The 14,353-nt window shown below is 41.8% G+C and overlaps 2 protein-coding genes across 3 annotated transcripts in view; both read left to right on the top strand.

Annotated features, from left to right (window-relative positions):
• Positions 1–1,940, top strand: part of LOC109879630 (PDZ and LIM domain protein 2) — a 58,802-nt gene extending 56,862 nt beyond the window's left edge. The window contains exon 10 of the mRNA XM_020471797.2: positions 159–1,940. Coding sequence (XP_020327386.1) covers positions 159–357 — 199 coding nt within the window. The 3' untranslated portion in view covers positions 358–1,940. The remainder of the gene's footprint in view (positions 1–158) is intronic.
• Positions 1,941–7,933: 5,993 nt separating this feature from the next.
• Positions 7,934–14,353, top strand: part of LOC109879619 (adhesion G protein-coupled receptor A2-like) — a 59,556-nt gene continuing 53,136 nt past the window's right edge. Inside the window, exons 1-2 of one of the 2 annotated variants that reach the window (XM_020471788.2) lie at positions 7,939–8,482; positions 8,595–8,900. In XM_020471788.2, the coding sequence (XP_020327377.1) occupies positions 8,656–8,900 (245 nt within the window). In that variant the 5' untranslated portion in view covers positions 7,939–8,482; positions 8,595–8,655. Of the gene's footprint in view, positions 8,901–14,353 lie in introns of both variants that reach the window. The other variant, XM_031820138.1, reaches the window with a different exon arrangement.

Genomic DNA, 14,353 nt, shown 5'->3' with positions numbered 1-14,353 from the left:
AGGGGTAATTGTGACATGTTCTCTCTGCCCATAGGGGTAATTGTGACATGTTCTCTCTGCCCATAGGGGTAATTGCGTAACTGATGACAAATAATAAGTAATAATAAGCTGCTGAAACAATGTTTGTGTTGAGTACGACTGTGTCCATCTGTCTGCAGTACACAGGCAGTGCGCATCATGGACGACCGCTTCCGCCACCCAGAGTGCTACACCTGTTCTACACCAGAGTGCGGACTCAACCTGAAGATGCGAGGTCACTTCTGGGTGGGAGAGGAGATGTTCTGTGAGAAGCATGCCCGCGAGAATTACCAGGGCCTTGGCACTGTCCCCTGTGCCACCGTCTCACCCCGCCACTGAGGCTCAGAGCAATAGACCATGGGCTGGGTAACGGGTGTGGGAGTGCCAACACATCAGAGGTTGTGCCTTTTCTATAGCATTTAACTATTCTCTCCAGGTTTCTAATTCAGTTACTATGAGGTTTGGATGGAACTTTTCTTTTCCCAGGCCCTCCCGGTTTAGCCCTTATAGATGTATTGTTATCGTTAATGTACAGCTGTATCGGGCGGCAGGTAGCCTAGTGGTTAGAGCGTTGGATTAATAACCGAAAGGTTGCATGATCGAATCCCTGAGCTGACAAGGTAAAAAACTATTGTTCTGCCCCTGAACAAGGCACTTAACCCACTGTTCCTAGGCCTCATTGAAAATAAGAATTTGTTTTTAACTGACTTGCCTAGTTAAATAAAGGTTTAAAAAAAAAAAATGATATAATAATATAACATCTCATTCAGACAACTTAGTGGGCTACTACACCTGCCACATTTACACCAACTTATTACAAAACAGAACTGGTATATGAATCAGATCAATGACAGAGCGTACCATTTTAATCCTTTAAACAGCATTGAGTCTCCTGCTGACCTGTTCGGAGGAAGGGAAATAAACTCTTCATTTGAATTCCAAGGCATTTGAAAGACAGAAGACCTACATATGCAAAGGGAGAACTTTCATCTGTGTCAAAATGTGTACTATATTTGTGGTTGTGTGCATTTGTGTGTGTGTGTGTGTGTGTGCTTACGTGCGTGTGTTTGGAATTCAACTTGAGTAAGATTTTTGATCATTCCTTTTGAAGTGATGGTTTAAGTGCCTGCGTTGCTGCCATTTCCCCCTGCTATTGGGATCACTATTGAAAGGTTTAGAATGTCAGGCCGAGCCTGTTGGGTTTTGCCTCGTGGTAGCACATCAGTTTAGTTGGAATTATGAAATGCGCATTTGCTTTATTGCTTTTTAAAATTTGAAATAAGGGAATATAAAGATGTGATGTATAAATAAAAACATTTTTGTGAATGTTTCTTTTATAGAACAATATATAGTACTGTATCATATGACATCTGATGACGTGTGTATGCACAGGGCTGCATGACTTGTAGTGCTATTTTAGTGTGAAGAGGTTTGCTGATGCTATTGCTGTATATTCTGTTTCTTCACAGCAGCACCCACAGAAAGACAGTGTCATAAAAACACCAATGTTTTTGAAAAATATGTTAGGATAAAACTACATGTATCTTGCTTGGCCTTTTGTATAGTTAGCTATGCAATTGTACCATCAACAGCTTGTGTTGTTGAAAATTATGTAATGTAGGCTAAACCTTCCAGCTCCCTGGACAATAAACACCATGTGGACCCCTTCTCATCCTGTAGATCATCCTATAGATGGGTACATTTGGCCTACTGGTCCCACCTCTGTCTACCTGCAAAATCATTGTGGACACACAGTCAGGTTCATTTGTACTATAACCTGGCTGTACTGGGAACAACATTCAGAATTTATAAAACGAGCTTGGAAGTAGGTCTTCTATTCTCTGTAAATTGGTGATGAGCAGATTTTTTTCTGCATTATGTTTTGTAAGAATAAATAGTATCTTTGATGCTCTTGAAATTGGGTTTTGAGTTGAATTGGTCATTTTGTGTTACCTACAGATCCTAAAATTGATCTCATGCTTGTAAGATTTCTTAAATATGTAATGCATGTAGACTCAAATATCCTTAGACCTTTTGCATGAACCATGTGGCCAAGTAATTGTGATTATATATGAAAAGTGATGCAAATCTAATAGAAACACACATATTACCTTTCCTCAAATAAAAAGGTACATCAGTGAATCAAAATAAAATATTGGCTTTTATCCCACACATAAAATGGCTATGACTTGAAGGCAGTAAGCTTTAAATCATTCCTTTGGGCACTGTGCTCCATCTGTCATTTACAGAGATACGGGAAGTAGTTCATTATCTGTACAACATAGTTCATCTGATAATACTTGTTGAATATGTTTTCCAGATTTTTTTATTTATACTTTGCAAATGCGACTTATTTCTATGTGAAAACAGAAATGCTCTATTCATTCCTTTTCTGTAGGCGCTCTTATCCAGAGCAATTTACAGTAGTGAGTGCATACATTTTCATACTGGTCCCCTGTGGGAATCAAACCCTAGCACCATGCTCTACCAACTGAGCCACATCATCACAAAGCACTTGATGTCTCACTGTACTCAATTACTGTCTTGTGCATTGTTCTTCTTCATGGTGATGGAAAGTCTACAGGTACAAACCTAGATGACCAACCTATGTACAATACAGTAATGTACATTGAGTGGTTTGTAAGGATGGTAAATTAATACTGTGTAAAAAGTGGATGTTTTCCATGTTATTTGACCCTCAGCCTCTCTACTTCCTGCAACTATGGTCATTTATACTTAAAACAGTTTTTCACAGGTACTGCTGTTTTATCTTCCTCCCAGAAGGGGGCCACGTTGTCACAGTTAAAGTTTTGCATTAAACTGAGGCTGTCCGACATATCATCTTTGGTATGTATTGTACTGGGGTTTACAACACAGTATGGTGATTCTGTGTAGTAGGACTTGTAAAAAAAAAAAATCTTAAGTAAATAACTTTAAAAGACCAACAGATTCACAAAAATGTATACAATCCAATACCTTCAAGTACTGTACGCTACTGTACTACACTATTTTACTCATTATTTGTTGTGCAATTACTTCAACGCAGCCAATAATGAGATGTCCACAATGAAGTTATTTAATAGATAGTGGTTATAAAGACATTTTAAGTATTAATATGTATTGTTTTTAGCAACTGGAATAATCCCACAGATTCAGTGGTCTAGGTTGAGGATATATGGGTGTGGTTCCTGTGGGTTTTGCATGGAAGTCAGCCATTAGCAGCTTCAATGTTGTCATTGAATCCACCATTAGATGTCATAGCTTCCTCAAGAAAGGAACAACATCAGACCTCATGATGATACAGTACAGCAGTAGTTTGTATTTAGTTTTATACTGTAATGGTTACCACTGTTAGTAATGCTAAGATAATGTCTACCTTATTTTCTTGAAGATACTGTATCTAGTAAACTTGTTTTGTTATGGCTATAGAAACCTGTGATTGTGTTAGCCACTTTGAATACGACAGTGCTCGTTGTACTGGTGTGTAATGTGAGGTTGGGAAGAGCCAGTGGAAATGCCCAAGAGGGATCATCAAATTCCTACTCCATCATGACGTCACTTCCACCCGACCTCTTTCAACACTGAATCTCACTCTTCTCTCCTCAGATCTTCAGCTTCTCAGCTGGTCCCTCCACCTTTCCTTCCTTCCGTTCCCCCTCTTACCATATTCCACCTGGAATGGAGTCCAGATGTGGAATGTAGAGAGGGAGAGATTGCAATGGGGGGGTATGCAGAGAGAATCTTGGAACGACATTAAAGTTTGTCTGGATGCCATTAAGTACAATTTGATGTTATGTGCCGTTTGGGATGTGAAACTGTGCTCTCCAGATGAGAGAGATTTTTGGGCTGGTGAGCGGGAGTTGGAGGGGGTGTTGTTCTTGAAGCCTTATTTAACGGCTTGGATAAATAGCCCTCTGTTTCATCGCTGAGCAGGCACCCATCCACTCTTTCTGGTTTCCTTAAGAAATCATGCTGTCTCTCTGAGCCTGCTCCAGTGTACAGTATCACATACAGGAATAACAAACCGGGGGTCTGCAGGGTGGGTCAGAGCACACTGCACCATTGTATGACCGGGCATGCTAGCATGACTTGAGGTGCCTGCCTTTTGGATATGAATACATGTTACCGGCCAATTGCACCAAGACCCTTTCAAATACTCTCCTGGTTCACTGTTTCATATTTCAAAATGCACTCCAGATTTGAAACTCTAAAGATTCATTCCTCCCCTGCCTCTCATACTGTATATCAGCAAGTATTTTTAAACAGAGTTGCAGCACTGTTGGGATGTTTTAAAGACAAAGACAGACTTGTTGAAATGGAAAGTTTAATGTTTTTTTTTTTTTAGTGTTCAAAATTTCTTTAGGATACAAAAAGTCTTACCAGGCTGTATAACATTTTATTCTTTGCTCTCAGCAAAACATCCTTTTAGAGTTGGAGGAATTATAATGGCATTGCCATGGAATCTCGATTTCAACCCATCAGGATCAATAACCATCACAACCTGATATAGTCTACCTTGAAAGCAACTGCAAAACGTACATTTATCTGTAACTTTTAAGCTATGCTTCTTTCTCCCACATAAAAAATGATGCATCTTTCTTTAGATAGGTGATCGCTGTGGTTGCCCTTACAATAATGTGGATAACGAACTAAAGCAGACACTTTCATTGGTGATGGGCATAAGCATTAGTTGGGGTCATAATGCTATGAAAACAGTGCCATGAACTAAATCACAACTGCTCACTGGAAGTAAAAGGGACCATCTATTTCAATGACCAGTACTGTAGTAAGTACTACTGCTTGCTCACTGGAATGACCAGTAGTGTAGTAAGTACTACTGCTTGCTCACTGGAATGACCAGTAGTGTAGTAAGTACTACTGCTTGCTCACTGGAATGACCAGTAGTGTAGTAAGTACTACTGCTTGCTCACTGGAATGACCAGTAGTGTAGTAAGTACTACTGCATGCTCGCTGCCTTTTCTTATTTTTGTTTTTGTTTAAAGCATACGGTGACTCATGGATAAGGCCCCATAATATTGCTTGCTATAGCAACAGGCAATTGGCAGTAGCAGTACAGTCATTAACCTGTAAAACTCTCTAAACACAATGGTATAGTATTCACTAGGAATATAATGTTTGCAATGAAAGCAATGTTCACTCATGTTATTTCAGTTGCAAATATCCAGTCATGTATAGACCTACAGTGGCAAGAAAACATATGTGAACCCTTTGAAATTACCTGGATTTCTGCATAAATTGGTCATACAATTTGATCTGATCATCTAAGTCACAACAATAGAACTAATAACACACAAATTATTGTATTTTTCTTGTCTATATTGAATATGTAATTTAAACATTCACAGTGTAGGTTGGGAAAAGTATGTGAACCCCTAGGTTAATGACTTCTCCAAAAGTTAATTGGAGTCAGGAGTCAGCTAACCTGGAGTCCAATCAATGAGACGAGATTAGAGTTGGTTAGGGCTGCCTTGCCCTGTAAAAAACACTCACACAATTTGAGTTTGCTATTCACAAGAAGCATTGCCTGATGTGAACCATGCCTCAAACAAAAGAGATCTCAGAAGACATAAGATTAAGGATTGTTGACTTAAATAAAGCTGGAAAGGGTTACAAAAGTATCTCTAAAAGCCTTGATGTTCATCAGTCCATGGTAGGACAAATTGTCTATAAATGGAGAAAGTGCAGCACTGTTGCTACTCTCTCTAGGAGTGGCCGTCCTGCAAAGATGACTGCAAGAGCACAGCACAGAATGTTAAATGAGGTTAAGAAGAATCCTAGAGTGTCAGCTAGACTTACAGAAATCTCTGGAACATGTTAACATCTCTGTTGACAAGTCTACGATACCTAAAACACTCAACAAGAATGGTGTTCATGGAAGGACAACATAGAAGAAGCCATTGCTGTCCAAGAAAAACATTGATGCACGTCTGAGGTTTGCAAAAGTGCACCTGGATATTCCACAGTGCTACTGGCAAAATATTCTGTGGACAGATGAAACTACAGTTGAGTTGTTTGCAAGGAACACACAACACTATGTGTGGAGAAAAAAAGGCACACCAACATCCAAAACGTATCCCAACTGTAAAGTATGATGGAAGGAGCATCATGGTTTGGGGCTGCTTTGCTGCCTCAGGACATGGACAGCTTGCGCTCATCGATGGAAAAATACATTCCCAAGTTTATCAAGACCTTTTGCAGAAGAGGCTGTCTGCAAATTGAAGCTCAACAGACGTTGAGTGATGCAACAGGACAACGGACCAAAACACATAAGTAAATCAACAACAGAATGGCTTCAACAGAAGAAACTATGCCTTCTGCAGTGGCCCAGTCAGAGTCCTGACCTCAACCCAATTGAGATGCTGTGGCATGACCTCAAGAGAGCGGTTCACACCAGACATCCCAAGAATATTGCTTTTACAATTTATTTATTACAATTTTATAAAAAGGAATGGTCCAAAATGATTCCTGACCGTTGTGCAGGTCTGATCCGCAACTACAGAAAACATTTGGTTGAGGTTATTGCTGCCAAAGGAGGGTCAAGAGTTCACATCCACATCCACCCTGCACTGTGAATGTTTACACGGTGTGTTCAATAAAGACATGAAAACGTATAATTGTTTGTGTGTTATTAGTTTAAACAGACTGTGTTTGTCTATTGCTGTGACTTAGATGAAGATCAGATAAAATTGTATGACCAATTTATGCAGAAATCCAGGTAATTCCAAAGGGTTCACATACTTTTTCTTGCTACTGTACCAGGCCAATTTATCTGACCCTTCGTGAAAGGCTGATTTAAGCTCCTCAAGCTGTGACCTTAGCTTCTAACATGATAGCCCTCATAACATTATGGCCTCACTACATTCTTCCTAAAGCTGGGAGGAATTGATTTGTGTGAATATGATCTCTGCTGATGGGCAAAAGCAAAAGTTCAGAAAACCCTTTTGTATTGTAAGAAACATGTCAGAATCATCTGTTAACAAGGAACTTTTAGAGGTTCACTCACTTTCTTTTGCTCTCATTACCCATGTGCTCATTGAAGCCAAGCCCTTTTCCAGTCTTCTATAACCCTGCTCACACACAAGATCTTGGGTGGATTGAAGTCCATGGGAAACTTGCAAATGAGCACTAGAGCCCAAAGATTGGTAAGGGGAAGAAACATATGAATGGTCAGCTTCTTCTTACCGCATGTGTTGAAATCCAGCAGCAAGGCAAATCCCTGGATGTTGGCTTGTATAAATACTACATCTACTGGCAAACATATTCCAGCAACAGGGGATCATGCATAATCAAATGCATTGTTATTAAAAGAGTGTAGTCAGTCAGAGAGTCACTTGTACATCTGGGGTCGTTTGCAAGTTTTTGTTATCTATTCATCACCTGATAAGCAATACTGTAGATCTACTTTTAAAGACAAGTATTGCATTTCTGCTGTACTTCAGAGCAAGCTACACTGTGGGATATGGTAGTTAATTAAGTATTTGATGTGTGAGTACTGTATTGATGAAAATATAAATTGTCATTGTTAATTAACTAAAGGCTTGTCTATGACTATTGATGTCATATTGATATTACAGTTATCAATTGAACTCTTCTTTACAAATGTCAATTTATGGCACATGAAAATGGATTATGCAGCATAATTTCATGTCGTCGGTAGGCCTTCATATGTTTATGAATGTCAGATGTGCACAGTGCACCCCCTTCAATTGCAGATCTACTTTCAGACAGACTGTAGTCTGGCTACCATAGACATTAAGGCTGGCTACCGGTGACACGAAAGAATTGGGAGCAGACAAGTTAAACTTTCATAGAAGAATCTGCGCTAGGACCCCGCGTATCAGCGCGAGCAGGCGACGGAATGCGCGCGCTGGGGTAGTAACTGAATTTCAGTGTGACAGAGTGGCAGGCAAAACCGCTAGATTTTGTGAATACAGAGTATCCGATCAGGACCAGTTCTACCGTCTTCCAAATTAACTCAGTTACTTTCAGACAAAGTTTAATTTAAGTTGACACCCGGAGATATCTTCAGAACATCGTGCCAAACGTATTTCTACATCTATGAATAAACTTAAACGGTGGAGGGCATCAGATCTTATTCAATTCAGTATGGAATTTGATTAAAACCACTGAAGTTTGGATATAGGTGGCTTGGACAGATAATGGTAACCAAATTCTATTTGTGACAATCAAATCCAGTGTTGACGCGTCGAAGTGTGTATCAAGGAGATACAAAGTGACGGAAAATTGGACAAATACTTAATCTTCATCTCGAATCTTTACATTTCAAGTAGAGTTTTAGTTAAGGACAACTGAACGGGGTGAGCTTTACTGGTATTTTCTTATAGATGAAAGCCACATAGGACTATGCGCGCACGAACTTGACATGGCATAATGGAAAGCTAGAATATTGGGAGTGCCACATACTGGGAATGCCTTATTACTAGTAAGTTTCTAGCATCTTTGAATTTGAATTTAAACGGAAATTGGCAATTTGTCACACATTTGTAAAAAAAAAAAATTGAAAAAAAGCTGTTTTCTTCCTGTCATCGCCACAGGCACCTTCGTGGTGGAGAAATGGGATGACAGGGGGCAGCTGAGGTGAGACTGATAAGGACAATGATTGTGCCCGGCGTTGGCATCCCGCTCCCGGAGCGTCTGTTGCTGATGTTGGTCCTGCTGTCTGTCTCTGAGTCGAGGCTCACTCAAGCTTGCCCTGGGCTCATCACTAGTGGCTGCAGCTGTACCGATGACCGCTCCAAAGCCCACTCCACTCAGACTGTTCGGAAAAGAGTCCGCTGCGGTAACGAAGAACTTTCTGAAACTCCAGAGTCCGGTCTGCTACCGAACCAGACCGTTACTTTGTAAGTCATACATGCTTATTTTTTCCCCGCTTAAAACTCTGAATTTAAAATTAAAATACATTTGATCCAAACGGAGGAGATGTGGTCTGGGCATCATGAGTGTCCAAACCAAAATTCCAAACACTGTAGACTGATGTATCACTAGCATGATGTAGATAATATATAAAATAATGTTGATAGGGCTACATCTTCATCATTAAGAAACTCAGTTGGGCTTTATTATAGCCCAGAACTGAGTAAGAGAAAAACATTTGAGAAAATAATTCTAGAGGATGATAGACGGGGCAAAGTGCCAATGTGTAAATGGATTATGGGAAATCTACACCTTAGAGGATAGTTGAAGTTGTGGCAAATGTTGGTATCCTATTCATCTTAACAGTGTTATACACTGACTATAACTGAATAAACACTTTATAACCTAGTGTTCACATGCTATGGTAGTATCCACCTTTAGTAGTTGCTGGACCCTTGACATTATGAACATTTGAACACTTTATGCATGGCATATGCCGATAAACCCTCCAAACCTGACCTTGCAGTCTCAGTTATGATGGTATTTAATGACTGCCTGAGATAATGGACATGGTTTCGGCCCATAAAGACCATAAGTTTACAGCAGCATAGTAACAGACCACATGAGCTGAAAGCTCAAGTCCAATGTCAGTTGTGTCTCTGAAAAGCACAATGTAGGGAGTCTGGACTGGTCTGGTCTGGTCTGGTCTGGTGTGGATCCTGACAGAAGACTTTGTGAAGTAAAGCCATAATCTGACCCTGCCCCTTTGTCACAACTCTGTCACTTTAAATCCGCTTCTGGCGCAAGGAAACACACTGGGGTTCAGTTCCCTCCTCCCTCCTCGCTCCCCATACTCACCCCACAATCCAGCTGACTTGGCCTTGCTAAACTAGAATAAACAGAAACACATTTCTTCTCTTTTTATCCTCCCTCTCTGTGCTTTAATGGCGGCTTGGCTCCTTCCTTTAATATCATAACTTCCCAGCAATCTCAGACAGCCGCCTCACAATCGCCTTCTGTTCAGGAAGGAAGGCTGACTGACAGACCGTTGTCCAGCCGACCGGCCCATGATGAGACCTCACACTGCTGTCTGACACTTCAATCATCCTGTATCACTGTTAGTCTGATAGGCTATTCATGTATGGCAGACAATCTCAATTGCTATGATTGATGTGTCTATTCACCAACAAGGGTGGATTTACATTAGTAAAATATGTCTAGTGAGATCTATCTCGCTTCAACATCAGATTTGCAACTTTTCATTTTACACAAGCCTTGGATGTGGTGTGGCCATAGCCATATTCCTGCTTAAGACGTCCACATACAGTGCCTTCGGAAAGTATTCAGACACCTTGCCTTCATCCAAATGTTGTTATGTTACAGCCTTATTCTAAAATGGATTAAATTTTAAAAATCCTCACACAATACCCAATAATGACAAAGCAGAAACAGGTTTTTAGACATTTTTGCAAATGGATCAAAAAAACTAAAAAACTTAAAAAAAAACATATTTACATAAGTATTCAGACCCTTTGCTATGAGACTCGAAATTGAGCTCAGGTGCATCCTGTTTCCATTGATCATCCTTGAAATGTTTCTACAACTTGATTGGAATCCACCTGTGGTCAATTCTACATGTCCATGTAAGGTCCCACAGTTGACAGTGCAAGTCAGAGCAAAAAATAAATACAAATAAAACCCATGAGGTGGAAGGAATTGTCTGTTGAGCTCTGAGACAGGATGGTGTTGAGGCACAGATCTGGGGAAGGGTACCAAAAATGTCTGCAGCATTGAAGGTCCCCAAGAACACAGTGGCCTCCATCATTCTTAAATGGAAGAAGTTTGGAACCACCAAGACTCTTCCTAGAGCTGGCTGCCCGTCCAAACTGAGCAATCAGGGGAGAAGGGCCTTGGTCAGGGAGGTGACCAAGAACTCAATGGTCGTACTAACAGAGCTTTAAAGTTCCTCTGTGGAGATGGGATTTCACGCCCTGACCTTAGTTTTCTACGTTTTATTTTGAACAGGTCAGGGTATGACAAGGGTGGGTATGCTTGTTTGTCCTGTCTAGGGTTCTTTGTGGGTGTTAGTCTAGGTTTATTATAAGTCTATGGTGGCCTGAATTGGTTCCCAATCAGAGACAGCTGTTTATCGTTGTCTCTGATTGGGGATCCTATTTAGGTTGCCATTTTCCATTTTGGTTTTGTGGGTTATTGTCTATGTGTAGTTGCATGCCAGCACTCGTTCTATATAGCTTCACATTCGTTTTGTTGTTTTGTTAGTTTGTTTAGTGTTCTTTCTTTACTAAAAGAAGAATATATTCATATCACGCTGCGCCTTGGTCTCCTCTATACGACAAACGTGACAGAATAACCCACCAAACCAGGACCAAGCAGCGTGAAAAGGAGGAAAAGCTCTTAATGGGGAAATGGACCTGGGAGGAGATATTAGATTGAGCAGGACTGTGTCCAGGGGAGTATCACCGTGCTAAAGAGGAGTAAGAGGCAGCGAAAGCGGAACGGCGATACTACGAGGAGAAATACCGGAGAATAAAGGAACAGAGACGATATGAAGGTACACGGATAGCATGGAAGCCCGAGAGGCAGCCCCAATAAAAACCATTTTGGGGGCACACGAGGAGATTGCATGAGTTAGGTCGGAGACCAGAGCCAACTCCTCGTGCTTACTGTGGGGAGCGTGTTACTGGTCAGGCACCGTGTTATGCGGTAGAGTGCACGGTGTCTCCAGTGCGCTATTCTAGCCCGGTGCGCTCTATTCCAGCTCCTCTCATTGGCCGGGCTAGAATGGGCATCCAGCCAGGAAGGAGGGTGCCCGCTCAGCGCTCCTGGTCTCCAATATACCTCTTTGGACAAGGATATCCTGCGCCGGCTCTGCGTACTGTGTCTCCGGTGAGTCCGCACAGCCCAGTGTGTCCTGTGCCGGCAGGGCGAAAATAAACATCCAGCCAGGACGGGTTGTGTCCGGTGACAGTACCCAGTCCAGAGCGTCCGGCGACAGTACCCAGTCCAAAGCGTCCGGCGACAGTACCCAGTCCAGAGCGTCCAGCGACAGTACCCAGTCCAGAGCGTCCGGTGACAGTACCCAGTCCAGAGCGTCCGGCGACAGTACCCAGTCCAGAGCGTCCGGCGACAGTACCCAGTCCAGAGCGTCCGGCGACAGTACCCAGACCGGAACCTCCAGCGACGGGCCACAGTCCGGAACCTCCAGCGACGGGCCACAGTCCGGAACCTCCAACGACGGGCCACAGTCCGGAACCTCCAACGGCAGGCCACAGTCCGGAGACTCCAGCGATGATTCCCAGTCCGGAGCATCCAGCGAAGGTCCCCAGCCAGGGGTCTCCAGCGACGGTCCCCAGCCAGGGGTCTCCAGCGACGGTCCACAGCCCGTTTAGTGTTCTTTCTTTATTAAAAGAAGAATGTATTCATATCACGCTGCGCCTTGGTCTCCACTATACGACGAACGTGACAGGGGAGAACTTCCAGAAGGACAACCATCTCTGCAGCACTCGACCAATCAGGCCTTTATGGTAGAGTGGCTCGACGGAAGCCACTCCTCAGTAAAAGGCACATGACAGCCTGCTTGGAGTTTGCCAAAAGGCACCTAAATACACTCAGACCACGAGAAACAAGATTCTCTAGTCTGATGAAACCAAGATTGAGCTCTTTGGCCTGAATGCCAAGCATCATGTTTGGAGGAAACCTAGCACCACCCCTACGGTGAAGCATGGTGGTGGCAGCATCATGCTGTGGGGATGGTTTTCAGCAGCAGTGACTGGGAAACTAGTCAGGATCAAGGCAAAGATGAACGGAGCGAAGTACAGATACATACTTGATGAAAACCTGCTCCAGAGCGCTCAGGACCTCAGACTGGGGCGATGTTTCACCCTCCAACAGGACAACGACCCTAAGCACAGATCCAAGACAACGCAGGAGTGGCTTCAGGACAAGTCTCTGAGTGTCCTTGAGTTGACCAGCCAAAGCCCTCACTTGAACATGATTGAACATCTCTGGAGAGACCTATAAATAGCTGTGCAGCAATGCTCCCCATCCAACCTGACAAAGCTTGAGAGAATCTACAGAGAAGAATGGGAGAAACTCCCCAAATACAGGTGTTCCCAGCTGGGTACAACTGTATTTCAGGAGTTTCTCCCATTCTTCAACAAAGTACTGAGTAAAGGGTCTGAATACTTATGTAAATGTGTCATTTCTGTAAAAAAAAAAAATCTGAATTAGCAAACATTTCAAAAAACCTTGTTTTTGTTTTTTAATTCTGGAATATTGTGTATAGAAAAACGATTTAATACATTTTAGAATAAGGCTGTACATTTTTGAAAAAGTCAAGGGGTCTAAATACTTTACAAAGGCACTGTACATATATTTGGGTTGCTCCTAGCAGAACTAGGCAAAGGGACCATCTGTGCTCTCATACTCCCTCAGGGATGGTTAGAAATGTACAGAATGGGGCCCTGGAGGAAAATGGGGTCATGCTTTTTCAATTTCAGTCAGGGGGAGGGTTTAGTCTTTTTTTACATCTAGTCCAGTGAAGGGTCGTGTAATGTCATTTGTAATTCATGAAATTCCTATATTTCTCAGTGTTTTAGAATTAGTTGCTTATTAGTCTATATATACAATATATCGATGTGTGCTAGGCGCGCAATATCAAGTGTGTTTATTGGCTAATTAGTGTGGTCTCAATCAAATGATTCATATCCATTTCTATCTATCTGCGTGCGATTATGATTTTCATATGCACATTTTCGTGGAACAGATTCGTTACAATAATAACGTTTTAATTTCTCAAAATCATTGTCATGTGGTTAATCATAAAAATATGAATTAAAATTATGAAAATCTACAAATCTACAAATTCAGCCAATGTGACCATCAGCCTCTGCCATGTGGACACATTGATACACCAAGAGCCATTGGCAGCTAAAGAAATGAGCGCATGGAACTCAGAGATAGTCTATAGGCCAAGGCAGCAGTAGTCCTATAACTTCCATTGTCAACTAAATATCCTAATGAAAATCCAGGTTCATTCAATCGCATTCATCTCTCTACTCCGCCTGTCTGCCTCCCTTTCTTTCTGTCTTGACTAGCTATTGCTTGTGAAGTGCAATTTTTTAAATCAAATCAATCAACTGAGTCCAGCCCGAAGCTGTTGCTAGCAAACTTGCAACAATGTATCAACTAGCCTGTTCCAGGCCCTTGAGTTTCCCGTGCACACTGCTGTGAGAAGTGTTTAACTATTTTATCACGTTTCCACTAGATATATGGGATCATCAGAGCATTTCATTTGACTCTTTCACACCAAGAATTGTGATTATCAAGGGCGAGAGTGTTGGAAAGATTTTTCAAATAGGCTACTGTAAGGAACTATTATCATTAGCAATGGATGTAAAAAAAATATATATATATATAG

The sequence above is a fragment of the Oncorhynchus kisutch genome, linkage group LG3, assembly GCF_002021735.2.
Source record: "Oncorhynchus kisutch isolate 150728-3 linkage group LG3, Okis_V2, whole genome shotgun sequence".
Lineage (NCBI taxonomy): Eukaryota > Metazoa > Chordata > Actinopteri > Salmoniformes > Salmonidae > Oncorhynchus > Oncorhynchus kisutch.
This window is presented reverse-complemented; position numbering and strand designations above follow the sequence as displayed.